The following is a 27,978-nucleotide window of genomic DNA, read 5'->3' on the forward strand; positions in this document are numbered from 1 at the left end:
ATGTGCCAGGCTCAGTTAGATCTGGTGAGGAAAAAGATAAAGCAAGGTCCCTGCTGTGAAGGAATTCAGTCTAATGGGGAAGACAGATATTACTTGTTAAGAAATGCCATGTTTGAGGTAAGAGAGGGTGTTTGGAAGCAGGGTGGTTGCCCTTTGGCTCAACCTGCTGCTGAGAGGGATCAGAGAAGGCTGTCCCAGGGAGATGACATCTGAACCAAGTAGAAATAAGCCAAACCAAAGAAAGGTGGGAAGGGCAATCTATGTAGAAGGAATGACATGAGCAGAGGCATGAGGGCATGAAAAGACTTGACATATATGGGGAACTACAAGCAGGCTGAGATTATTATAAAGGAAAGTGACGGGCAAAGAGAGGGGCAAGAGATGAGTCTGGAGCAGCAGGCTGGCTTCTAGAGGGTGAGAAGGCCCAACTTCCTGTGTTAAGGAGTATAGACTTTATCCTGAGGGGAGCCACTGAAGGATTTTAAGCAGGTTAGATTTGCTTCTTGATTAAACTATCTGTCAATTTGGGGAAAATCATTCAAATTGCCCAAGGGATGAATTGATTAAAGAATTCCATTGAAATGGTAGATTTGCCGATCTAACCAAGTGCAAGGTTTTGTTTTTCCAAGAGGGTTTGTCATTAGTCTGAGGCTTTTTAAGGGGTTACCCCTAAAACAATTTATGGATAGATGCGTGTTTTTATCTGTAAAACTCAGCATTTGGGGGATGCAGTGCCTCTAAACAGTGCTTAAAGGAAACAATATTTGAAGAAAGTCTTGTTGCTTCTACCATTTATTTCACACAGCAGTAACAATATCAAGTTAGGAACACAAACTGTGCTATGATCTCTTTGTTTTGTTTAGCAAAAGTCATCCGGGAAGGCACTGTTTAACCTGAGTTGCAGCCATCTAAATCTTGCTGAAAAGGAATATTTTGGATTAGAATTCTGTAGCCATTCTGGAAATAATGTAAGTTGGTTTCATTATAGGGTTCTCTGTGTCTAGAATTGCTTCTAAATACAGTTTTCAGCTAGGTTCGAACCCCTAATTGAAAAATGAGGGAAAAAAAAACATTTAAACCCTTGCAAAATGACTGAATTTAATAACTATTTTTCCTCCTCCATACTTTTCTATTAAGTCATCTTAGCTTGCCAAACACAAACTCTTCCACTCCATGCTCCTCTTTTGTCATTCTGTGAACAGCTATTTATGCTTTATCTATTCTGACTTTCCAGAATCTGGAAATCAACCTCCATAATTAAGACTCCTAACTTCACCAACGAGTATTTGGGGGACTTTCCTTTCTTCCCAATCTGGAGTCCTAACTTACCTGATGTTTTTCCTGCTGCGTTCTGCCTTGGCATATCTATTACCTGGAATCTTCCCAGAAATGCTCATTATATCTATTAAATTGGCATTTGGGGGCTGTAGAATTCAAATGTGGAGCCAAATGCCTTCATTAGTTTTCATAGCAACTAATGAGCCTTGTATGTGACACCTCTGTCATTCTACAGACAGGGGAGCAGTGATTCAAATGTCAACAACAAAGAGTTTACAGATCAACAATGTTCACTGTCCTTGAGAAAATACAAGGGGGCAAATTGAGTGTGGTAGAGGTGTACTATCTCTTAGACATTGCTGTTCTAATTATTATTAGACTTCTAAATCATTTTGGTATTTATTTCATGTTGACTTTTAACTAGTACTAAAAAAAGTTGCACTCAATACCATGTTCTATCAATTTTTTCATTAATACTATTACAGGTTTGGTTGGAACTTCTGAAGCCCATTACAAAGCAAGTAAAAAGTAAGTATGACAAATAATTTAAGGAATATAATTTCTTGTTAAAACTTGAAAATATTTGAATGTTTTAGCAACACCATACTATTCCTCACCTTAATATAGGGGGAGAAAAGGGCTTTGATGTATTATTTTAATCTTTCATACATCTAGTGAATTTAACAATTAAAAAATGCTTTAACCTTCTCTGAGATGTGAAGAAAATAATGCTGCTGGATCTTTGAGTAAATCTGAAGAACTCTGGTAATTACAGCACTCTGTGGATTGGCTCTGAGAATGTATCTCAGGTTCTAGCACTGCAATCTTCAAGCATCCTTGATGCCCATCTGCAATGCCATTGACCTTCTGCCTGAAGATGTTTAAGTTTTATTCTGTTAGATATTGTCTATTCTTTTCAGTTCATATTTTAGTGCCTACTATGTATAACATATTCCCTCTATGCTGTATTTCAAAATCTAGTGTGGTGGTTCTCAAATTTCAGTGTGTATTAGGATCATTTGGAGTTCTTGTTAAAATAGAGATTCCCAGATCTCATTCCTGGGTTGGGGGCCAGCTTCCTACATTTTAAACATGTTTCACCAGTGTTTCTGATGTCAGTGGATTTCAATCAACACTTTGAGAAACATTCTCTTACAATGTCTGTTCCCCCACCTGCTCTTTACATGTTGGTGCTTTCCACAGTTCTGTCTCTTTCCTACCACAAAATGATAATGTCACATTATACCAACAGCTTCCAAAACAATTCCCCCTAACCCATCATCTACAATACTCCCAAAGGGAACTATTGAAAATACAAACCTGCCACATCAATGTCTTTCTTACAATGCTTCCATTGGCTCCTTATAACTCTTAGAATAAAGTCCAAACTCATTAGCATCATCCACAAAACGCTGGACTCTGCCTGCCTTTCTAACCTTACCTCTACCACTGACCACTTTGTATTCCTACCTTTCCTGACTTTGACTAAACTAACCTCAGCTGTAGGCTTCTCAGATAAAATAGAGGATGCCAACTAAATTGGAATTTCTGATAAATAATAATGTCCTTGTATAAGTATGTCCCATGTAATCATTTATCTAAAATTGAAATTTAATTGGGAGTCCTGCATTTTATTTGCTAAATCTAGTAGCTCTGCTCAGGTGTCAACTCCTATAGAAAGCCTTTTTTGATCTTCTGCAAATTCTTTCCCCCCCTCTTATGCTTCTCAAGTACACAGTGCTTATAACACTTGTAGTGCTGTAATTGTCTATTTAGATGTCTGTCTCTTCTACCAGAATATGAGTGCTTAATTGCCTTTTTATTCCTGTACATGCCTAATACAATCCTTGACACAGTTTCTTATTTTCAAATGCAAGTAGAAATGAAGGCAAGTAAATATGTTTGATGTAAATTTTAAGATACGTAGACGCATCAGTTCATACTGCTTCCCTTAATGAGATCATTCAACCAGGTGATATCCAACTGCCTCTAAAGCTAGGCCCTTCTCTCAACCAGGAATGCAGAATCCCAAGTAACATGTGGTATATTTTTCTAAATAGAACACCTCTTAAGAGAGGACACAGTAGGCCTGAAAGAGGTACATTTTCACAAAAAGAAACTCAAAGGTAGAGAGGGTAGGAGGAGGGCCAGGAGAACTTTCCCAATTGCTATCCACATAGAGACACAATGCAGAAATAGCAGCATCATACAAATGTGAAATTTTGAAATTTAAAAGTCTGTGGAAGGGAGAGAAAGGGAGAGGAGGGAAGAGGAGAGGGGATTCTGTGTCTGTGTGTATAAACACCTGTAACTGTTGTGATGGACATGTAAATAAAACTTATGGAGATATTATGTTTTAAGATCCTAAGGAAGTTGTTTTCAAATTTATGGTGAAATTTTTCCCAGTGGATCCTGGACATCTTCAAGAAGAGCTTACAAGGTATAGTACTTGCTTGCTGTTACTTAAGAATCATTATTCTCCATTTTTCAGGGAATAGGCTTCTAGCTTTCTTTGGAAGGCTCGGATTTCAGTCATTCTCTGGGAGATAGTGAGGAACTGGAGAGAAGGAGGGCCAAGCTGTTCCTCAAATGGTTAATCTTCCAAAGGATGAGGACTTCAAGGAGAAGGAGGAGCCAGTGTTCTAGAAGTGTAGCATGCCTGAGTGCCCACTTGAGGGTTATGCCATTAACTGCTGCAACAATTAGAGTGCTTGTCTTCATTTCACCTGTGTTCTAATCAGGGGTAACTTGACAGCACAAGTGTAATGCCAACTAATTTCCATGGATATTGAAAATGGTGTGTGTATGTATTCCATAGGTAGAAAGTGATGATGACATATACTTATAAAAAAATTTAAAAAGTAAAAAATATAAAATTTTAATAAATTATTTATAATGCATAATATAAATTGATCTTTGTAATTATTTAATGATAAATTAATAATGTAATATAATTTAATAATAATTTATAATGATAAATTATTAAAATTTATAAAAGTAAAATATTTTATACTTACAAAAATGAAAAAAGTTAAAAAGTTAAAAGTATAAAACATTTAAAAAGTATTTTTATACTTATAAAAATATCCTTTAAAATTATAACGTGAACCTACTTTTTCAAAAATACATTTTCAACATAATACTCCCTATAACCTTACTCTGCTTTCCAAACTTTAGACTCTTACATTTAGAAGGGATATAAGAGATAATCTAGTCCAGCTTTCTTGGTTCACAGATGAGGAAACAGGTCCTGGGACCTAGAATGACTTGGCCAAGATCACAGTGTTGGCAGATATTCTCCCTGAAGTTTTCCCCACAACATGATTCATGGCCAGTTCTTTTCCACCTCTTTTCTACAGGAGTATTTCTCTTTTCTGAGGGGTCTTTGGTCATTTTTCAAAAGTCAGTCTCTCTCTCTCCCAATTTTCTCCGCATTTATGAATCGTAGTCTACTTTCTCAGATAACTTGATATCTTGGTATCTATATTAGTTTGCATTTGCTAACCCATTTCCATCATGTCTCAAATAGTGGCCAATTTTGATGGAGATAAACTTTCTCAGAAAAAAAAAGAATGAGAAAATCAATAGGATAATAAATGATTCATCAGCTGTTCAGAGCAAGGATTTGTTTGTTGAAGCAGGCAGCTGTCTTCTTAACAGCAAGGAACATATCAAATGACCAAAAGGTTTCCTTCCTTTCTTGCTAGGAGCAAAACAAAATCACTTTCCCTTTAGCAATTGAGGCTGATGTTTCTCACTTACATCTATATTTGAAAGCAGGCAATGGCAAAGATTAGACTTCCTTTATTTTTTTCTTAATTGATCCATCTAAGAATACTTAACTATAGTTGACTTTACAAGGATATCTTACTTGGATCCAATATAGGAGTTTCTGAAACTGTCATTCAAATATAATTTTTCTAATTGATTCATTTCTAACTCATTAGAAGAACTCACAGTTGGAAGAATTATAATGATGAATGCTTTTGTAAATTGAATAATCACCTCCTAATTTACCCGTTTAGTTTTTTCTAATCAGGATTTTCATCTATCACCTGAAATTAATTTTGATTCTCCACATTGCCTTAAGGCTTAACTGGTTTTAAATAAAAGTCCAGATAGAGATTTATTTAGAAAATTTCATCTTACATAGGGAAACACCCACAGTAGATACTCAATAAATGTTTTATGTATAAAATAAAATATTGGAACCAATATTGGACCATGGAAGAAAGTAGTCAGTGGTAGAATCTTAATTATATACATCTTTTCAAAGTTGATTCTCCTTTGATGATGGCTTAAAAGTGTGGCACAAATGCTATCTCTCTGACAAAGCTCTGGGTACCAGCCAGCACTTTATGGGTCCCTGATGAGCTGTGAGTGGGAAAAAGGGTAGTTTGGTTTCATTCCATCCAGGACACAGTAATTCCATACTTGCTCTGTGTAAAATACTGGGCTGGACTGTGATGACACAGAGAAGGTGGTCTCAAGTCCTTGGTTTCTGAAACACAATCTTTTGGATAGGAGAAGGTCTGAATTCAATGGCAGACTTGAATTCTAGTCACAGACTCACTATCTTTGAGTGATATGACCTTGCCCAAATCACCTAACCTCTGTCTTTCTATAACTGTGAAATGGTGTGATTGTTCCTGCCCAGTCTACCTCCTAAGTTGTTTTGATAGTGAATACTTGATCGCATTTTATAAACAGAGCAGTACTGGTCTCCTGAGTGGGCTGATTCTTGCTGAAATTTTCTTTCTCCCTGGCTGGTATGTGGTTTTGCTACGTGGCAGAAACCACCAGAGGATGATTGACCAACTCCTTAAAGTTGGTGGGAGGATTTGGTTGGGGTGATTCCTAATGGCTGTGAAGCGTGCCAAAGTGCTAGATCAGCTGTATTGCGGTCTAGTGCTGGTTTGGGGCTAAAGCAAAGCCTATAAATTACTCACTACCCCAAAGGCGCATCTCACTGACTGGGAGTGCCATTTCTTTTTTGAAACATTTTGGATCTGGGAGAAGGGAAATGCTTCTTTCTTGTTCCTGTTTCTTTCTCAAGAGATTTTCCCCAAATTCTTGGCAGGTATCTTTTTACTCTTCAAATAAAGACGGATTTGGCTCTAGGAAGGCTTCCATGCAGTGACAACTGTACAGCATTGATGGTGTCTCACATCTTACAATGTAAGTAGTAAATGTTGGCTTTGGGGCATATTGACCAGGCAGAGAACCAGACAAAGGAGCTGAGCACCCCCAGTGCGCCCATCATTGTGTTAGGACTTATGGAGGAGAGAAAGCCTAAATAAGGTATATAGAAACAACACGTTCCAATAGAAAGAGGCTGTAGTTGAAGTCATGTCTGTCATTGCAGTCATGGAAATTTTTAATTTAAATACTGTCTCTACTACATTCTAACTGTTGTAGCCTTGAGTAAAGTCCCCTCACCTGTCTTTGCCTGAGTTTACTAGTCTTTAAAATAGCGATGAGACTACTTTCTCACAGAGTGGTTGTGTTTATGTAGATTAAAAGTAAATGCTGATTTTCTTCTATCTGGGTCTAACCTTCCCCTCTTACTCCTGGGGCTTGCCAACCAGAAACTGGTTTGGACTAATCCAGGCATAGACTTTGCTAGGCAGGCCCCCACTCCCTCTGCTTGCCCCAGGATACATTTCTGAGATGTGCTTTCTGTGGCACATTATCACATTTGATATGATTTCTGTGTTGCTCTGTATCATGACTCCAGAGAACAAAGCACAAAGTACAGCAGGTAGAGAGAGGATAAAAGGGAAAAAAATCTCAGGCATCTATTAGAGTTCTCCATATCCTAGCAGCCAAGTAGTTGGACTAGGCTGAATAAGGAAGGCAGGGAGAAAGAGCCTGGGAAGTATTGGGGGCTTGCCTGGGATGGGGTGAAGTTGAGAAGACAAGGTAGCTAGAGACAGTATCTCTTCTTCTAGCACTGGGTGTACTTTCTCTTTGAGAGAGGCCTTCCACTAATAAGCCTTTCATTACCACTCCTGCAGGATCATAAATTCATTTTTTGTTTGTTTCACGAGTTCATTTGTTTAACTCTATCCCTTACCTTCCTGACAGTCCAGAATACGTAGATTTCTATTTTCATTGAGAATTCCAGAATGAAGTGCTTGGATAGGTACAATATCTGAATCAGTGTTTATCAAGCAACTCCTGACTGGGACAGGTTATGACAGCCCCAGGATCTCAGGAAGGCAGCGGGTGGTGAGACCAATAGTAATCAGGGAAGGCTTATGGAGGAGATGGCTTTTGTGCTGGACCTTAAAGGGAGACATAGGAATGATATAGGCAGAGAAAACAACATGAAAAAATGGTAGTGGGACAAAAAGTAGTGTATACAGAGGATGCAGCTCAAGTAAAGCTGAAGTATAGGGTCTTTTAAGGAGAGGTGGCAGACAACTAAGAATCATTTTGGAAGGCCTTGAATGCCAAGGACACTAACCGTATGTCCAGTATTGTGCTTAGCTTGGTGGAAGGCGTGAGTTAAAGCAGATAGAGAAAACAATGTTGGAAGACTTATCCTTCTCTATTCGCTGCCTATTAAAACCAATCAGGGGATTGGTGCTCCTTGACAGCCTCTAATGCGAGACCCCAATTTCATTTTTAATGTTCACCATTATAAATTTGGGCATTCCATAGTGGCCATTTCAAGCACAGCATGAAACACTTCAGCTTTTATAGAGGATATTTTATCAATAGATGATATTTCCACAGAAAAAGGCTGAAGTTTCAATGAGTCAGCTCTTCCAAATCCATCCATGTTAGACTGTTTCATTGGGTGCTGAAGCAGTGTGCAGAAGACAACCAAATAGCTCATTCATTTGCTTATTTATTCTTCATCCAATATTTATATTCTAGGCATTCAAGAACTTCTACATTCTGACCTTCTCATCTGCTTAAGTTTCTCTTACACACCTCTCTGGCTCTAGCCAGACACTCCCTCCCAAACACAATTTATACATTCCAAATGAAGCCTCCCTTTTATGAATGCCTTTAGAAACTCTTCTTTGTTATTTATTCTTCAAAAATTTATTGAGTACCTACTACTTGCCAAGTATTATTATAGGCAGTGGGAACATAGCAGTGAATTAAGCAGACAAAAATACTTGCCCTCACTGAGCCCACATTTTGTCAGTGGAAGGGAGTCAGACAATAAGCAAAATAAGGAAATATATTTTGTTTGTTAGAAGGTGATAAATGCATTGGAGAAAATAAAGTATGGAAAGGAGATGGGGAATTCTGGTGGTGAGTACTAAATTTTTAAATAAGATGGTCAGGGTAGGCTTCACTGTGAAGATGACAGTTGAACAAAGAATTGAAGAAGTTGAGAGAGAAAACCATGTAGAAACCTGGTGGAAAGGAGTTCCAGGCAGAGAGAACATCCAGTGCAATGGGCCTGAGGTGGGACCATGCCTGGAGTATTCAAGAAACATTAAGCAAGCTTTGTGGCTAGCCAAAACTGAGTGAGAGAGGAAGAGAGTAATCATGAAGGGTCTTAAAATCATATTAAAGACTTAGAACATTACTCTGAGATGGGAAGCCATGGAAGCATTTAGAGCAGAGGAATGAAGTGATAAGAATTGGGTTTTAACAAGATCATATAGGCTGCTATTGTGAAAATAGAAACTTGCAACGAGTGCTAAATAAGCCATAGAGGTCTAATGCACAGTATAATGAACGTAGACAATAAATTGTATTCTAATTATGTAATGTTATAATATTGTTATAATGACAATCATCACAATGTATAAATGTATCAAAGTAATGTCCTGTATACCTAAAATTTATATAATGTTACATGTCAAATTTATTCAACAAAAAAGGGGAAAAAATAGACTTTTTGAGCGAATGGTGAAAGTGGGGAAACCAGATACGAGACTATTACAGGAGAGAGAGAGGATGATAGTTTATTCCAGTGTGGTAACAGTGAAGGTGCTCGTTACATTTGTTATCTTCTGTTACTGATGATATTTACTCATTTGTATGTCATAGGTCTCTTCCTAGATTGTCATCATCTTACTTGGAGAAAAAACAAGCAGTCTTATGTGTTTTTATATTTTCCTTATGGTCAATTACTCAACAGTTTTTAGTAAGCTTACAAAGTTGTGCAACCTTTACCAAAATCCTGTTCTAGAACATTTATTTCCATCACACCAAAAAAGATCTCTCATGCCCATTTGCAGTCACTCCCTGTTCTCATATTCAGCTTCTGCAATCACTAACTTACTTTTTGTTTCTATAGATTTGCCTTTTCTGGACATTTCATGTAATCTGAATGACAAAATATGTGGTCTTTTTCATGTGGCTTTTTTCACTCAGCATAATGTTTTGAAATTCATGCATGTTCCAGCATGAATCATAGCACTTTGTTCCTTTCTATAGCTGAGTTATTTCATTTTATGGATATACCAAATTTTGGTTACCTATTTACCTTGTCATGGACATTTGGATTATTTCCAGTTTAACTATTATGAATAATGTTTTGAACATTCATGTACAAGTCTTTGGACACATGTTTTTATTTCTCTCGGATAGATTTCTAGGAGTGCAATTGATTGCTTCATCTTACAGTCAGTCTATGTTCAACATTTTAAGAAACTGCCAAATAGTTCTCCAAATTAAAATAATAAAACCAGAAATGTATGCAGTTTTCAATTTATCCACATCTTCACCAATATTTGGTGTTGTCTATCTTTTTGATTATGGCCATTCTAGTGGGTTTGAAGAGGTATTTCATTGTAGTTATAATTAGCATTTTTATTGACTAATGATATTGAGCACCTTCTCATCTGCTTATTAACTGTTCCTATCTTTTCTTTGGTTAAATTCTTATTCGAATCTTTTGCCCATTTTAAAATGGGTTATGTTTTATTGAATTTTAAGAGATTTTTATATATTCTTATTAAGATATGCAATTTGCAATTTTTTCTATATGTAGCTTCACTTTTTATTATCTTAATTCTGTCTTTTGGAATGCAAAAGGTTTTTTTCCCCCCAGCTTTAATGAAATATAACAGACAATTAGTTGCTCATATTTACATTGCACAATTCAATAAAGTTTTTTCAATTATAGATGACATGCAATAATAATATATTAGTTTCAGTTATACAGCATAGTGGTTAGAGATCTATATAAATAATGAAGGGGTCACCCCACTAAATCAAATACCTCTCTTCCTTTTACTTATTTTTTTACAACATTGTTGACTATTTTCCTTATGCTACACTCTATATCTCAATGACTATTTTGTATCTATCCATTTGTACTTCTTAATCCCTTTGCCCTTTTTTCACTGTCTTCCCAACCACTCTCCCATCTAGTAGCCATAAAAATATTCTCTATATCTATGATTCTCTGTATCTTGTTTCAGTTTTCGATGTTTATTTTGTTCTTTAGATTCCACGTGTATGGAAATCATGCAATATTTGTCTTTCTCTATATGACTTCATTCAGCACAATACCCTCTAGGTCCATCGATGCAATGTCTTTTTCCATCCCCTTCCTTTTAGTCTGTGTCTTTTTAAATCTGAAGTGAGTCTCTTGTAGGCAGCATATATAGGGGTCTTGTTTTCTTATCCATTCAGCCTCCCCATCTTTTGGTTAGGACACTCAATTATTTTCCATTTGTGGTACTTGTTCATAGACAAGTAGTTATTACCATTCTTTATTACTGTTTTTGATACATGTTTTTTCTTCTTAAAGAAGTCTCTCCAACAATTGCTGTAATACTGGCTTCGTGTTGTGGCTTATTTTTGTCTGGGAAGCTCTTTATCTGTCCTTCGACTCTAAATGATAGCTTTGCTGGATAAAGTGTGCTTGGTTGTCAGTTGTGGGTTTTCAACATTTTGAATATTTTGTGCCAAGCCCTTCTGTCTTGTAAAGCTTCTTTTGAGAAATCAGCTGCCAGTCTTATCGGAGCTCTTCCCTTGTAGACAACTAACTGCTTTTCTCTTGCTGCTTTTAAGATTCTCTTTGTATTTAACCTTTGGCATTTTAATTATGATGTGTTTTTGTGTGGGCCTCTTTGAGTTAATTTTTTGGGGACTCTCTGAGCTCCTGGGGTTGTATGTCTATTTCCTTTACCAGGTTAGGGAAGTTTTCCATTATTATTTCTTCAAATAAATATTCAATTTCTTATTCTCCCTCTTCAGAACATGAATGTTGTTACCCTGAATTTTGTCCCATAAGCTCCTTAAATTATCATTATATTCTTAGTTACTTTTCTCTTGCAGTTCTGATTGGATGTTCCTGTCTTCACCATCCTCTATATTGGTGATTCGATCCTCTTCTTCATCCACTCCGTTGATTCCCTCTAATACACTCTTCATCTCAAATAATGTATTCTTCATTTCTGACTGGTTCCTTTTTATAATTTCCATTTCCATTTTTATGTTTTTTATCTCTTTGTTAAAGTTATCACTGAGTTCATCTACACTTTTCCTAATTTCATTGAGCATCTTTACAACCAGTGTTATGAACTTTGCATCTGTGAGATTGCTTGACCCCAATTTTCTGGATGTCTGTTTTGTTCTCATATGTTTCCCGCTTCTTTGTCTTCCTATTTTAGCTGACTTTCTGTGTCTGTTTCTATGTACTAAGCAAAGCTCCCAAGTCTCCCAGTCTTATTAGCATGGCTTTGTGTGGTAGGTGTGCAGTGGTAGGTGTACAGTCCTGAGAGGGGTTCAGCTGCAGGCCAAGTTTCGCCCCAGCCTGTGCCCTTTGAGAGCCACCTGGTAAGATTCAGCAAGCAATCCACAGATTCTGTGCTTATAGTTTTCAAGAGGCCATGCCAGAAACCAAGGCCAGCTGCAACCAGTCTGTGTCTTGGCACTGCTTAGCAAGGAGCACTGGACTTTCAGAGGACACAACTGGATGTGGCTTGAATAGGAACGCGAGTTGGGGGAGGTGGAGTTTCAGGGAATCCTCTGGGCAAAGCAACCTCTGTTATCCAGTTTGATGAAGTCTCAGCTAAGGCAGCACTGCATCTGCACACTGGGAGGGTGAGGGTTCAACAGAAGAACAATGGATACCACGAGCACTTCCGCCTGGGAGAAAGGCTTGCTTTCAGACTTTGCTCTGACAACTCAGTGTCCCCCTGTAAGACCCTGTTGCTCCTTGAGCAGCCAACCAGGTGCTGGTGCTCAGAGTGAGCAGGTTTGTCACCATGGAAATCTGCTCACTGACACGGCCCCTTTAAGAGGCATCTGCAGCTGCTGATTGCAGCTGCTGTAGGTTCTGACCCACTCAGCAGCTCCGGATTGAGCAGCCTCACACCTTTGCCCCCTCCTACTTCCAACTGTTGCAGGGTGATTTCTTATTTCTCTCCTTAGTTGTGAGGCTTCTGTTCATCTAGACCTCTGGCAGCTCTGCTTGCCGTTTGCTCTGTGTTTCTGTCACATCTTTGATGTGGTCACAATAGGGGATGAATGAACCTTCTATTATCTACGCCATTTGCCTGGTCTTGGAGTGTAACAGTTTTTAATTTTGATAAAATTCTACTTTCTCAATATGTTTTGGTGGATCATGCTTTCGCTTTTGGTGTTATATCTAAGAACTCTTTGCCTAACAAGGTCACAAAGATGTTCTAAGTTTTCTTTTAGAACTTTTATAAGTTTACCTCATAGATTTATGTCTATGATCCATTTTGAATCTTATAGTATGCTTGTATGGTATATGCTGTGAGGTAGGAATCCAATTTCATTTTTTTTGCATGTGGATGTCCATTTGTCCCATTTGTTAAAAAGACTGTTATTATTTCTCCACTGAATTGTCTTGGCACCTTTGTCAAAAACCAATTGACTATAAATGTAAGGACTTTTCTCATGACTTTCAACTATATTCCATTAATCTATATGTTCTATGGCATTACCACACAGTCTTGTTTACTGTAGCTTTGTATTAAGATTTGAAATAGGGAGGTATACATCCTCTAGCTTTGTTCTTCTTTTGCATTTCCATGTAAAATTTTAAGATTATTTGTCAATTTCTACAAAAAATTTGTGAGGACTGCATTAAATTTATAGATCAATTTTGGCAAGATTATAATCTTTACAATATAGAACCTTTAAACCATGAACCTGAAATGTCTTCATTTATATAGATCTTTTAGAAATTTCTCTTGTCACTGTTTAGTACTATTCAGTATATAAGTCTTACACATCTTTCGTTAAATTTATTCCCAAATATTTTATTCTTTTTATGTGTTATTATAAGTGAAATTGTTTTCCTAGTTTCATTTTTGGATTGTTCAGTTGTTAGTATATGCAAATACAATGACTTTTGTATATTGATCTTCTATCTCACTACCTCGTTGAACTCATATATTAGTTTTAGTAGGTTTTTTTTTTTTGATTCATTAGGATTTTCTAGGCACAGGAACATGTTGACTATAAGTAAGACAGTTTCATCTCTTCCTTTTCAGTGTACTTTAAGAAAATATTTCTTCTTCTTGCCTGATTGCACTGACTAGAACCAGCAGTACAATACTGGATGCAAGTGGCAAGAGCAGGCATCTTAGTCTTGTTCCTGGTCTTAAGAGAAAGCATTCAGTTTCATAACATTTAGTATAATTATAATGTTAGCTGTAAGTTTTTAATAGTTAACCTTTATTAGATTGAAGAAATTTTCTTCTATTCCTTGTTTGTTGAACTTTTTTTTTTTTTTTACCATGAATTAGTTTTGGATTTTGCCCAATGCCTTTTCTGTGTCTATTGAGATGATAACATATTTTTGTCCTTTATTCTATTAACATAATGTATTATATTAATTAATCTTCACATGTTGAACTGATCTTGCAATCCTGGGATAAATCCCACTTAGCCATAATGTATAATCATTTTGATATGTTATTGGATTCAGTTTACTAGTATTTTGTTGAAGATTTTTATTTTTGTATTTATGATGGATTTTGATCTGTATGTAGTTTTCTTGTGATGCCTTTGTCTGGGTTTGGTATCAGAGTAATACTAGCCTCATAGAATGAGATGGTAAGTATTCATTCCTTTATTATCTGGAAGAGTTTATGAAGAATTGGTATTTATATTTTATTTGAACATTTGATAGAATTAATCAGTGAAACTATATGTGCCTGATTGAATTTTAAAGAGATTTCTATATTTATCGATTTTGGCAATAAATAAAAGAGCCATTGATTTGGTCTTTTTTTTTTTAACAAAATCTTACTATATGGAGATTTTCATTATAATGTGATTTTTTGGGAAATATGCACATATTCTTCACCTGTTTAAAAACGAGCATGCTGTCTACAACACAAGAGAAAACCAAGACAAAAGAGAAAACTTTCTAGCGCTCAGAATTGGTGCCCCATGTCCATACATTTTACTCAATAGGAGAGCAACACAGGATTCAATGGAAAATCTATTTACTCTTACAATTCATAAAATGCTAACACATTTGGCTATATGGATTCTTTTTTTAATTCATGTTACAATGTGAATTTTATTACAAAAATTGGGTTAGGTTTTTATTGTATGGTAGATTAGAAGTCACAATTTAGAATCAAGTGGAAATCTATCTCTTCAGGGGAGGTCAATGACCAGAAAGTGATTCATATCAATCTGATAGAGGGGGAAGCCATAAAAATTATAAAGAAGAGACAAGAATTTAAAAGCAAAGCATTTTGAAGCAATTTACTGTGGGGGCAGATAATCCTATATACCTCAATTGACTTTGTAGGCATAGTGCTATAATAAATGTTTCTAATAATAAATTGGAGACATCTAGAAATGAGTAGATTATGATCAGGGATAAACTGCCAGTCATTTGGAAGAGCCAGAATGATTTATCTACTGGGGATTGCAGATAGCTGAGGTTTTACTAGATTCCCAATGTACAGAGTGAGGAACGGCTGTGACTGGTTTGCATTGTAGTTATGGGGCTATTTGTTTGCTAGGGCTCCCATAACAAATACCACAGGCTACATGGCTTAAATGACAAAAAATTAGTTTCTCAGAGTCTGGAGGCTAGAAGTCCAAGATTGAGGACTTGGCAGTTTTGGTTTCTTCTGAGGCCTCTCGTCTTGGCTTGCAGATCGTTGCCCTCCTGATACATCCTTACTTGGTCTAACCTCTCTGTACCTGCACTCCTGGTGTTTCTCTGTGTGTCCAGGATTCCTCTTCTTATAAGGGCATCAGTTATTTTGGATTATAAAACACCCTTCTGCATCACTTTAACCTAATCACTCCTTTATGGGCCATTTCTCCAAATACAGTCACATTCTGAGGTGCTGAAAATGAGAAAGGGGAGAGGGGCACAATTCAACCTGATCAGAAATGGAAGAAATCATAAACAGGATGCAGGAGAATAAAATAAAATATATGTGATCCTGGAGCCTTTAAGACCTGCTTTGTGTTCTGTGACTTAGGGTGCTGACACTTGATAGGAACCCACTGCTTCTGATTTGAAAAAGAACCAGCTAATTCCCCCCTATATCCTAAAGTATAAATAGACATACAATGTGGGGTGGGAGACCTTGGGCTGCATTGGCTCCAAAGAAATAGCTGCTTGAGAATGTCAGAGAGTGTGTGTGGTACTCCATTGCCTATTTCTGCAATGTTAATGTGAAAAATATCACTTTTCTGTCATGCAGCAGAACTGGGAGATTTTCATGAAGAAAAGGATGGGAAACATCTGGCAAGAACCCGGTACTTACAAAACCAAGACTGTTTAGAAAGCAAGATCATGCAGTTTCATCAGAAGCACATGTAAGTACTTTAACTAGCACATGCTTCCACCAGCAGGAAATGCTGTACCTGGGGACAGACTCTTTGTTTTTTATTTTAAGATAAAATTTTATTTTATTTTATTTTATTTTATTTTATTTTATTTTATTTTATTTTATTTTATTTTATTTTATTTTATTTTGATTAATTCATTGATTTATTTTTATGGTGACATTGGTTGACGAAATCCAGTAAGTTTCAGCTGTACATTTTAACAATAAGGCATATATATATTTATACTGTGTGTTCACCTCCCATAGTTAGATTTCCTTCTGTCACCACACATTTGACACCCTTTACCCCATCTACCTCCCACCTCACACCTCGTCCTTACCCTCTGGTAACCACTAGGCCATTGTCCATGTCCATGAGTCTCTGTTTGTCCTGTTCATTTGTTGGTTTTAGGTTTATATCCCACATATAAGTGATATTACGTGATTTTCAACTTTTTCTGTCTGGCTTATTTCGCTTAGCATGATTATCTCGAGGTCCATCCATGTTGTTGCAAATGGAAGTATTTCATTTCCTCTTATGGCTGAACAATATTCCATTATATATATGTACCACAGCTTCTTTAGCCAATCATCTCTCGTAGGACGCTTCGGTTGCTTCCATGTCCTGGCCACCGTGAATAACGCTGCTATGAACATAGGTGTGCAAATATCTTTTTGGATATGAATTTTCAAGTCTTTGGGATAAATACCCAGTAGAAGAAATGCTGGATCATATGGAAGATTAATTCTTACTTTTTTGAGGAACCTCTATACAGTTTTCCATAGTGAATGTACCAATTTGCAGTCCCACCAGCAGTGTATGAGGGTTCGTTTTTCTCTGCATCCTCTCCAACATATGTTATTACATGCCCTGTTGATTACAGCTATTCTAACAGATGTGAGATGGTATCCCATTGTGGTTTAGATTTGCATTTCCCTAATAGCTAGTGATGATGAGCATCTTTTCATATATGTTGGTCATTTGTACTTCCTTTAGGGAGAAGTTTCTGTTTAGCTCCTTTGCATATTTTTTGAATGGATTGTTTGTTTTTTTGTGTTATTGTGTGGTATGAGTTCTTTGTATATTTTGAATATTAGGCCCTTATCGGAGGTGTTGCTTGCAAATATATTTTCCAATTCTGATGGTTGTCTCTACCTGGTTGACGGTTTCTTTTGCTGTGCAGAGCTTTTTAGTTTGATGCAGTCCCATTAATTTATTTTAGCTTATATTTCCTTTGCTTTTGAGGTCAAATTCATAAAATCCTCCTTAAGTCCAAGGTCCTTGAGTTTAGTTCCTGTTTTTTTTCTTTGCATTTTCTTGTTTTAGGTCTTATATTTAGGTCTTTAATCAATTTTGAGTTAATTTTTATATGTGGTGATAGACAACAGTCTAGTTTCACTATTTTGCAGATGGCTTTCCAGTTTTGCCAGCACCATTTATTGAAGAGGCTTTCCTTTCTCCACTGTATGTTTTTGGCTCCTTTGACAAAAATTATTTGCCCATGTAAATATGGGTTTACTTCGGGACTCTCGATTCTGTTCCACTGGTCCGTGTGTCTGTTTTGCTGCCAATATCATGATGTTTTGAATACTATAACTTTGTAGTATAATTTGAAGTTGGGCAGAGTGATGCCTCCAACCTCATTCTTTTTCCTCAGGATGGCTTAGGCAATTCGGGGTCTTTGGTGCTTCCATACAAATTTGATGATTTGTTGTTTTATTTCTTTTAAAAATGCTGATGAGATTTTGATGGTGATTGCATTAAATCTGTCTAATGCTTTAGGTAATATGATCATTTTAACTATGTTGATTCTTTCAATCCAAGAAGATGGAATATCTTACCATTTCTTTGTATCTTCTTCGATTTCTTTTAATAGAGTCTTACAGTTTTCATTATACAGGTCTTTCACTTGTTTTGATAAATTTATTCCTAGGTATTTTATTCTTTTTGTTTCAGTTGCAAAAGGAATTGTTTTTTTCATTTTTTTTTTCTGACACTTCATTATTAGTGTACAGGAACGCTATGGATTTTTGAATGTTGATATTGTATCCAGAAACTTTACTGTATTTGCTTATTGTTTCTAGTAGTGTTGTTGTGGAGTCTTTAGAGTTTTCTATATAGAGAATCATGTTATCTGCAAATAGTGACAGTTTGACTTCTACATTTCCTACTTAGATGCCTTTCATATTTTTCTCTTGCACTCGCTAGGACCTCCAATGTTATATTGAATAACAGTGGCAATAGTGGACAGTCTTGCTGTGTTTCTGATACTAGAGGGAAGGTTTTCAGTTTTTCATCATTCAGTGTAATGTTTCCTGAGGTTTTGTCATATATGGCCTTTATTATCTTAAGGTACTTTCCTTCTACGGCAATTTTGTTAAGTGTTTTGATCAAATATGGATGCTGTATCTTGTTGAAGGCTTTTTCTGCAGCTATTGATAGGATATTATGATTCTTATATTTTACTTTATTTATGTGGTGTATCATATTAATTGTTTTGCATATGTTGAACCATCCCTGTGCCTCTGGGATGAAGCCCTGTTGATCGTGGTGTATAATTTGTAATATGTTGCTGTATTCGATTTGCTAGCATCTTATTTAGTATTTTTGCATCTGTGTTCATTGGAGATATTGGTCTGTAGTTTTCCTTTTTTGTGTGTTCTCTTTACCTGGTTTTGGTATCAGGGTAATTTTGTCCTTATAAAATGTTCTGAGAAGTATTGCCTCCTCTTTGATTTTTTTGGTGGAGTTTGAGGAAAATATGTATTAAATCTTCTTTGAATGTTTAGTAGAATTCACTGTTGAAGCCATATGGTCCTGGACTTTTACTTTTTGGTAAGTTTTTGATGATTATTTCAACCTCTTTGTTGCATTTATTTATTTATTTATTTATTTATTTATTTATTTATTTATTTATTTATTTATCTATCTATTTATCTATCTATCTATTTATTTATTTATTTATTTTACCTTTTTTTTGTTTTCAAGTTTATTTATCTCAGCTCTACTTTAGATTATGTCTTTCTTTTTGCTGACTTTAGGCTTCATTTGTTCTTCCTTTCCTATTTTTTTTTTTAAGATGAGACATTAGGTTATTTATTTGGGCTCATTCTTTTTTTGGAGATAGGCCTGTAATGATATGAACTTTCCTCTTATGATCGTTTTTGCCATGTCCCAAAAGTTTTGATATGTTGTACTATAATTATCATTTGTTTCTATGTATCTCTTGATCTCTCTTTTTATTTCTTCTCTGACCCAGTTATATTCTTCAGTAGCATGTTGTTTAATCTCTGTGTATTTGTGGTTCTTCCTGCTTTCTTTCTGCAGTTGATCTCTAATTTCAAAGCATTATGATCGGAAAATATGGTTGGTATGATTTCAACCCTCTTATATTTGTTGAGGCTAGCTCTGTGTTCCTGTATGTGGTCGGTCCTTGAGAATGTTCCATATGCCCTAGAGAAGAATATATAAGCAGATGTTTTGGGATGGAAGGCCCTGTAAATGTCAGTTATGTCCAGTTGGTCTAATGTGTTATTTAAAGATGTTATTTCCTTATTGATTTTCTGTTTGGATGATCTGTCCATATCAGACAGTGGGGTATTTTAGGTCCCCTACTATGGCAGTGTTTTGGTTGGTTACTCTGTTTAGTTCTGTTAGCAATTGCTTTATATATTTTGGGGATCCATGATTGGGAACATAGATATTAATAAGTTTTGTGTCATCTTGGTGCATGATTCCTTTATCATTATGAAGTGTCCCTCAGTATCTTTCTTTACTTTTTTTTTTTATTTTGAAGTCTATTTCTTCTGATATTAGTACTGCTACCCTACTTTTCTCTGAATGTCATTTGCTTAAAAAGTCACTTTCTACCCTTTCACTTTGAGTCTGTATTTGTCTTTGGAACTGAGATGTGTCTCCTGTAGGCAGTGTATGGTTGTTTTTTGTTTTGTGATCCAATCTGCACCTCTGTGCCTTTTTATTGGTGAGTTCAGTCCATTTACACTTAGATTATTGAAATTTAGATCTCTTATAGCCATTTTATCTTTTGCTTTCTTTTAGCTTGGTATTTTCATTGCTTCCTTGTCCTTGAGTGTTGTTTTGTTTTGTTTTGTTTTTTAATTTGGTTAGGTTTTGTGGGTTTTCTCTCTGGTCCTTCTTGTTTTATGTTATATACTTCAGTTCTGAATCTTTGGCGTCTGGTTACCATTATGAATATGCAAAGGATAGTTATATACAGTCGTCCATTTCTTTCTGTGTGTGTCTTATCTCTATTCCCCTTTGCAAATTTGGATCTTTGAACCCTTGGGGACAGACTCTTAAAAGCAACCCCTTAATTCAGAGAAGCTCAGGTCAAAGAAAACACTGAACTCCTCATTGAGCTCTCAGGGTGGAGCTGTCATTCTTGCTGTATTCATTTGGCTCATAAATTCTTTACCTTTGCAGTGGCAGAAGCCCAGCTGAATCTGATATTCTTCTACTGGACATAGCAAGAAAGCTGGATATGTATGGCATCAGGCCTCATCCTGCCAGTGATGGTGAAGGGATGCAGATCCACCTGGCTGTTGCTCACATGGGAGTGCTGGTTTTACGGGTAACAACTTTTTCCTTTAAATTCCTTCAGTTGTGGTTATCTTGGCTCAAATTTGAGAGGATGTTGCCACGATGATCCAACCTTTCAGTCTTACCACCAATCAGAAAAGGAAGTGATGCTTGGGAGTGCTTTAAGTCCTCTTCTCTCAATGTGCTTTGCTTCCATTTACAGTCTATAATTGACTGTTTTGATTCTAAGGAACTGACACATTTAGATCAGGCCAGCATGATGGAAAAAAGAAGTCAAGAAGCTCTTTAGAACTTTTAGACCCTTAATAAAAATACAGATTTTGGCTTCCTAAAAGCTTAGGCTGTGACAGAGTACATTAATCCTGTTCAAATCCACCAGATACAATCCGAAGGGTCCAAAATGTGTTGTTCTCATTCAGTTACTTGTTACATTGGAGGTATCCTGTGCCAGCTGGTAGGGAATTAGTGCCCAAAGCTTCTAGCAATTGTTGCCATTTACTGGCTCATCCTTTACCCAGGACTTTGTTTTCCAGGTTAGAAACCAACTCAGGGCTCTCTGGTCCTCCACCATCATTAATCTTCACTCCAGGGAACTTGGCTAGAAGCTTTTTTTTCCAGCATTTTTTCAGTCTACCTGGTCTCCTCATATCTGTGAACATTCAATAAGTTTAGATCTAAGTTAAGATTCAAAAACTCTTGCCTAACTTTCAAAATGAAAGGCAGACACTTAGGCAGGTTTGGGAATGAATCACCCACTGACCAAATTAGAGCACTGAAGTAAGTCACTAAGTCAATCAGATACAGACTCAGCTAAAAAGAATCTTGGCCATCTTATTTATTTGGTTGTAAAGTTTAGAGCATGAGAGTGACATTGATGGGCAAAAGATCAATGGATCATAGTCATACCTGTTTACCCTGGAGAGAATTTTTACCCAGTCCACTCTAACCCCTGATTCTTGCTATTTCTTAATGCATGGGAATAGATGGGGAGGGTAGGGGAAGGAAGGCCATCATGTTAGTTGTGATCTCTTTCAGTGTGAATACATCTGTGGACAGTTGGGAACACTATAGCTGGTCTATTTTGTCCTACCCAAATCCAGTCAAAGATACTTAGTATTGAGTACCTCTGTGTATTCTTCACTGCATTAGTCTTTTTTTAAATCACCTGTATTGAGTTATAATTTTCATCCCACAAAATTCATCTATTTCAACCATACAATTCAATGAATTTGAGTGTATTTACAGAGTTGGGCAGCAATCTATTCATTTTTCTATCACATTTATTGTACATCCACTCTGTGTCAGAGACTTGAGCTACAGGGATAAATAGGAATGATCCTGGCTTCATGCAACTTTGATTCTAATGGGAGAGACAGACAATTAAACAACTAATTATAAACAAATATGATGTGCTTTCTGATAGAAAAAGTATGGGGTGCTAAGGTAACACATGTGAAAGGGGCTGGTGTCCTACCTGGGGTGCTTTCTTTGGTCAGAGCTTTTACCTAGTATGACAGGATCAGTTTGTGTAAGAGATAGATAAAGGATAGTCTCGATTATGAAGCACATTTTCCAACAGGTTTGCATTGTCTTACAAACCAGCTTATGCTGACATTTATCCTGAAATCTGCCATGTGTTTAATTATAGGGAAATACAAAGATTAATACTTTCAACTGGGCTAAAATCCGCAAGTTGAGCTTTAAGAGAAAGCATTTTCTCATCAAACTTCATGCCAACATCTTGGTAAGTAACTTTCTAATAAATTCTATTACTTTCTGTTCACTTGAGATTTCTTAGTTATTTCTGCAAATGGTTTGAATGTGAGTGGTAAAAGCTAGTTGGCCCTGAGAGGTGATGTACTCCCACTCTTGTCTCTACATAAATAAACTAGAGCTTACAGAATCATATTTTACTAAAGGCAAAACACCAAGAAATCCTATTGTTAGTTCAGAATGAATAAAGAAATAGGAATATGGGGTGGCTAGAATGAAAGACAAGTCTCCTTAGAAACCATTTTCAGAGATCTGATAAGTCAAATAGAAGTGACCAGATCTAGGACTATAGACATATTCCTTCACTTTTGTCTGTTCCATTTTATCAAATATTTTTATCTTCTTTCCTTAAGCAAAAATAATTGAATACCTATTACATGCCAAACAATTGCATACCTATTTTTTGCCAAAGTGGAATGTGGAAGGTGGATGTAAATTAATTATAAGAAGCAATTATTGGTCAATGCTGCATTGTACAAGATAAGACAAAGGTGCTAGAAAAGATGTTCTTTTATAACTATCAAGAAAATGAAAACGTGTATCAACTAAATTTTTGACCTACCGAAGATTGAGTAGTTTGGGCTTTGTCCTCTAAATTTTAGCAGTGTATAAAGCATTCTTTTGAGCAGTTCAGGAGACTGTATCCAGTGTGAGGCTCATGGAGAGTCCTAGGGCTGCATATGGGAATCTGGAAAGGAATAAAAGAAGTGGGGCCAACAGAGTTGGTTGGCGGGGCTGCTGAAAACAGCATACATGGGAAAATGGGTATATATAGTGAGTCAGGGGAATGGGGAAATCTTGACTTTATGTCTTGAAAGCTAAGCACCCCCAGAGCAGATAAAAACATGCAAAATGAGCAATACAGAGCATCATAGAACAAGGCAGCATAGAAAGGAAGAAGTATTTCCAGCTGGTATGTTATATTCATGTATATGTAATCATCCTGTAAAACCTGCCATCTGTAAGGAAATCTCCTCTTCTCTCTCCTTTCTTGTTGGTTGTTTATAACTTCTTGTCACTTTGAAAGGGTGCCCTTTGATCTTCATCTTAACCTAATATACAACTTCACAAAAATGTTTGTGGCAGAGAAGAGGGGCATTAAAAAAGTGTTTGAGGTGAGGGGGTGTGCAAGTTTATATTTGCTTCTTAGCGAAGGCTCTGTTTTTGAGAAGTGGCCCTCTGTTCCTTGAGGGTTGCCAATCATTTGGTTTCAATAGGTGTGAAGCCTATAGGGAGCCAAGTGTAAAACCAGATGTTGCATGGGCACCTGGACCAATAGTTTGGAAGGTGTTAGGATTTGAAAGTCTTTGATATTCTTGAAGGATGTTTTGTTGATGGACATTGGTTTATACAGGTGCTGTGCAAAGACACATTGGAGTTCACCATGGCCAGCCGAGATGCCTGCAAGGCTTTCTGGAAGACTTGTGTGGAGTACCATGCTTTCTTCAGACTCTCCGAAGAGCCTAAATCAAAGCCTAAAACCCTACTCTGTAGCAAGGGTTCCAGTTTCCGCTATAGGTAACTAAATACTGCATATAGGCAATCTATACACACAACTTCTTTTCAATAACATGGAAGGCAGGAGAAGCTTGAATTCTAGAAGCAATAAAAGATTAATTTCAATCACTTAAAGAATGATAACCTTTGCTTATTCTGTATGTGACACATTAAGTCAACATTTTTTTAAATTGGAAGCAAGGGGAGGGGAACACACTACTTAGGGGGTTCTATCAGAATCTCTGCAAGATTGAGGGGACATATGCAGTTTGAAAAATAATATTCAATTAACTTGTTTTCTTTATATGCAACTTACATGCAAGCCATGGAAAAGAAAGCTCAACAACATCCTTTTGGTGGTGGTTAGGCAAAAGATAATGTGAGGAAGAACCAGAGGGGCCAAGGGATTAAAAAGTTTGAGCAATATTGCAGTAGAGGCTTCTTACTACAGGTAACACTTTGGAGAAATGTAAGTGAGGTCTAAATAAAATCTTAATTTTACTTGAAGACACCACCCAAGGAATTCTTTGCTAAGATAAAAATATTCTAATCAAATGCTTCCCATAAGGAACTTTTCAAATAGTGGAATATCGTTCCAGTAAAAACTGAGATTTTTTAAAACATACATATTTTTGATGGAATCTTTCCAAAATGTATTCTATAATTCCATGCCTTCTTAAACAGATGATACTTAATGACCTCAGTAATTCTAAATATCACTTCTGAAGGAAGCTGTAGTACAGTGATGGCCTCAGGGTGGGAAAGGCATGTCAGAGCCTGCACCTCAGTGATAAATGGTCCAGACATTTTGGGTTTTATTATACTTGTGATTTCTTTTTTTTTTGGGGGGGTGCTCTTTTCTCCCAGCAGTCAGCTGACTTTCTTTGCTAGTGTATGTCTGACTAGAACAACCCTTTTCTACTGTTGAGTTATCTGTTTTTCTTCTATCATGGATCGGGAAACCAGATATGTAGCCTTATTAAAAATTGTGTATAAATTTGGAAGTAGGGGAAATGCCTATAAAGTATATTAGTTTTCAAGGCCAGAATTTTTAACTGCTACATAGTCCTGTTTAGAGGCTTTTAAAAATTTTCTGGGTTCTGAGTAGTTGCTGTTTTATGCCTGATGTTTGGGTAAGTGAGTATTATCATTAATGTGATGGTCAAAGAGTCATGATATATGTCATTCATCCAGACTTTGGATTTCAACAATGAATGAGACTGTTGGGTTTTGGTAGCCTACTGGCTTATGACTAGCAGTAATAAAATGTTTATCTTGTTCTTTTAATAGTGGAAGAACCCAAAGGCAACTTTTAGAATATGGGAACAAAGAGAGGTTGAAGAGCTTACCATTTGAAAGGTACATGGTTTGTTTCTCTCTCTTTCTCATATTGATTTTAAGTTGAATTTAGAGATTTATATGTATCCTGGATTCGCTTAAGGACCATTTCAATTCTTTCTCCATTTGGGAATTTCAGGAAACATTATCCATCTCAATACCATGAACGACAGTGCAGGTCCTCACCAGACCTCCTCTCTGATGTGTCGAAACAAGTAAGTTTCTGAAATACCTTTTTTTAGATAAGTGTAATGCATAATTTTAAATGCTTTTGAAATTTAAATGCTTTTTATTGATTGTGCCAGAATCTCCCAGTGTGTATAAAGATTACTATGTTTGAATAGGTTAGCCTCTTGGGGTGTTCGGTCAGCTCAGTCTTTCCAGCCAATAGACCATTTAGTATACTACCGCTGGTGTACCTTATAGGTCGGAAAGATCTGGCACATCTTTAAATTACAACCTGTAATTTTAACATCTTGCAAAATGCAGAGTCAAATGAATTTCTATAGATTTGTATTTTTAAAAATAAAAGCTCTGCTTTTAACCAATAAAAATCTTAAGGCTTAAAGGAAACTATAAGGTGTTAGTTAAGGTTTTAAAGTACTTTTGCTGTGTAATTTTGTAACTTAATTTAAGAACAAAGTGCTATTCTCCTGGAACTGTGAGATGATGGCTTCATTTGAATTTTATAGTATGGACCATGTTAATTATTTTTCTTTTGCTCTCACTGAAAACATTAATTATAGGGCTCATAAACTCTCATGCCTTCATTCCAGTCACAGGCAGCTTTTATCTGAAAGCTTTCACAAAGGTATAATGGTAGAAGGTATCATCTAATATATGTTCCTCTCATGCCATTCATAGCCCTCCTCCTTACCATTTTATAGAAAATAGGGGGAAGACTGGAACAGGGAGGTTAGGAGACTTGCCTAAGGTCCCACAGCATGTCAAAGGCAGAGCCAGGGCCAGAAGTCAGAACTCTTGGCTCATTGATATAGCTAGTAAACCATACTGCTTGTGTTACAATGCCGACTGAACTACATAGAGAACTCGGAGGCTGGAAGTGGGATGGCCCAGAGAAAGGATAGTGTCATGTGTATTTTTTGCACATGAATTCGGATATGGTACAAGTTACTACCCTTTCTGTATATATTTATCAAGAATAGAACATGGATTGAAATAACTTCGTGAAAAACCACTTTTGCAAAACTCAAAACTAATTTAGACACCTGACCCCACCCCAACCAAATGGCTTTTTCCTTCTTTTACCAACATGTCTTTTCTCTCAAGGTGGAAGAATTGAGACTAGCATATGGCAGTGGATACTATCGAAATGTGAATGGAGTGCATGCATCTGAGCCTGTGCTAGACAGTAGAAGGAGAAACTCTGCAGTGGAGGTGACATTTGCAACTGAGCTGGAGTGTTCCAAACCAGAGGCAGATCCCACATCATTACATCAGTCCCAAAGCAGTTCTTCTTTCCCTTTTATTTATATTGACCCTGTCTTTATCACTGACCTTGATCCAGATACTGATCCCAGAGACTACTTTGAGGAAAGAAGTACTCTAAGCTCCTTCCAAACAAGCTGTAAGTTTGCTGATAATCACATGAGTGCATCTTCTGGCCTTACAAGAAAAGTGAGCCCAGCAAGGCAGCTAACATATACAGATGTGCCCTATATTCCTTGTACTGGTCAGCAGGTTGATATTATGCCTCCTCAAATCTTTTTTTATGTGGACAAACCACCCCAGATACCCAGACAATCTCCAATCATGGCAGAGGAGAGGGAAAGGCCAGACAGTTGTCTGGAGCCCACTGCAATGAAGCCAGCAAAAAGAAGCCCAAGAAATATCAGAATGAAGAGCTTTCAGCAAGGTTTTCAAGAACTCCAAGAAGGTATGGCCAGGACTAGTGGTAGGAGCAACATCGATGTAGATCTAGAAGAAGATCCGAATTTAGAGGATGCATTTGCATGTGACATTCAAGAGCAAACCCCTAAACGGTCCCAGAGCCAATCAGACATGAAAACTATACGTTTTCCTTTTGGGTCAGAATTTAGACCTTTAGGGCCTTGTCCTGCTCTGAGTCGTAAAGCTGACCTGTTTACACATATGTTTGCTGAGCAGGAGTTTCCAACAGTTATAATGGATCAGCGAGCAGCAGAAAGGTATGTAGCTAGTGAATCTAGTGATTCTGAATCAGAGATTCTTAAATCAGACTATTACTCTTTGTATGGCAAAGGAATGAGGTTGCCCAGGGCCAGAATTCGCTTGTCTTCTGGTAGTCTACAGTTAGATGAAGAAGATGAAAATATTTCTTTCAATGCACTAACTGCTGAAGACAAGACTTTGCTAAAACCGTGTAATTACTTTTTAGCTTAAAAGTATAAACTCTATGAACGTTTCTGGGCTAGTTCTGTTACTAACTTAGGTAAAAAGAAAGAACCTTCTGCATAAACCATTTTCTTAGTTCCCGTTCACTGGTATTAATAGAATCTTCTATGTTTAGGCACCTACCTTATAAAAGATCCAACTGCTGCCTTGTTCCTCAAGCTCTACTCTTCTATTCCCTCTGAAAGGACTCTGGAACATACTAGCACTGTGGCAGGGCGAGGGATTATTTGTCATCTCCATTACACATTTCACCATAGAGACATTATAAATAAAGGTCAGGCTCCTTATCACTGAAGAATGGTGACAGTATGGATTAGCATATAGAATTGGCTTCTGATGTCATTTAGTGATTTGGTAGATTCTGTGTTGGTCATT

General features: G+C 36.7%; 1 protein-coding gene across 1 annotated transcript; it reads left to right on the top strand.

Moving 5' to 3' along the window:
- On the top strand, positions 1-27,950 carry FRMD7 (FERM domain containing 7). Its single transcript, XM_039875710.1, has 12 exons — positions 1-117; positions 864-968; positions 1,764-1,806; positions 3,640-3,718; positions 6,359-6,456; positions 15,915-16,029; positions 20,485-20,632; positions 22,250-22,345; positions 23,729-23,892; positions 25,162-25,230; positions 25,349-25,424; positions 26,500-27,950. Exons 1-12 carry the CDS (start codon positions 1-3, stop codon positions 27,589-27,591), a joined length of 2,202 nt encoding a protein of 733 aa, XP_039731644.1. The 3' UTR covers positions 27,592-27,950.
- The last annotated feature ends 28 nt before the right edge of the window (positions 27,951-27,978 follow it).

The sequence above is a fragment of the Pteropus medius genome, unplaced genomic scaffold (assembly GCF_902729225.1).
Source record: "Pteropus medius unplaced genomic scaffold, Ma_sr-lr_union100, whole genome shotgun sequence".
Lineage (NCBI taxonomy): Eukaryota > Metazoa > Chordata > Mammalia > Chiroptera > Pteropodidae > Pteropus > Pteropus medius.

What these genes read in the sequence shown, in the direction of transcription:
- FRMD7 (XM_039875710.1), top strand. Translation starts at nt 1, where the DNA reads ATGTGCCAGGCTCAGTTAGATCTGGTGAGGAAAAAGATAAAGCAAGGT. An exon ending in GTAGCCATTCTGGAAATAAT is followed by an intron (nt 969 to 1,763) that starts GTAAGTTGGTTT and finishes ATACTATTACAG; the next exon opens with GTTTGGTTGGAACTTCTGAA. An exon ending in AAGAGCTTACCATTTGAAAG is followed by an intron (nt 25,231 to 25,348) that starts GTACATGGTTTG and finishes TGGGAATTTCAG; the next exon opens with GAAACATTATCCATCTCAAT.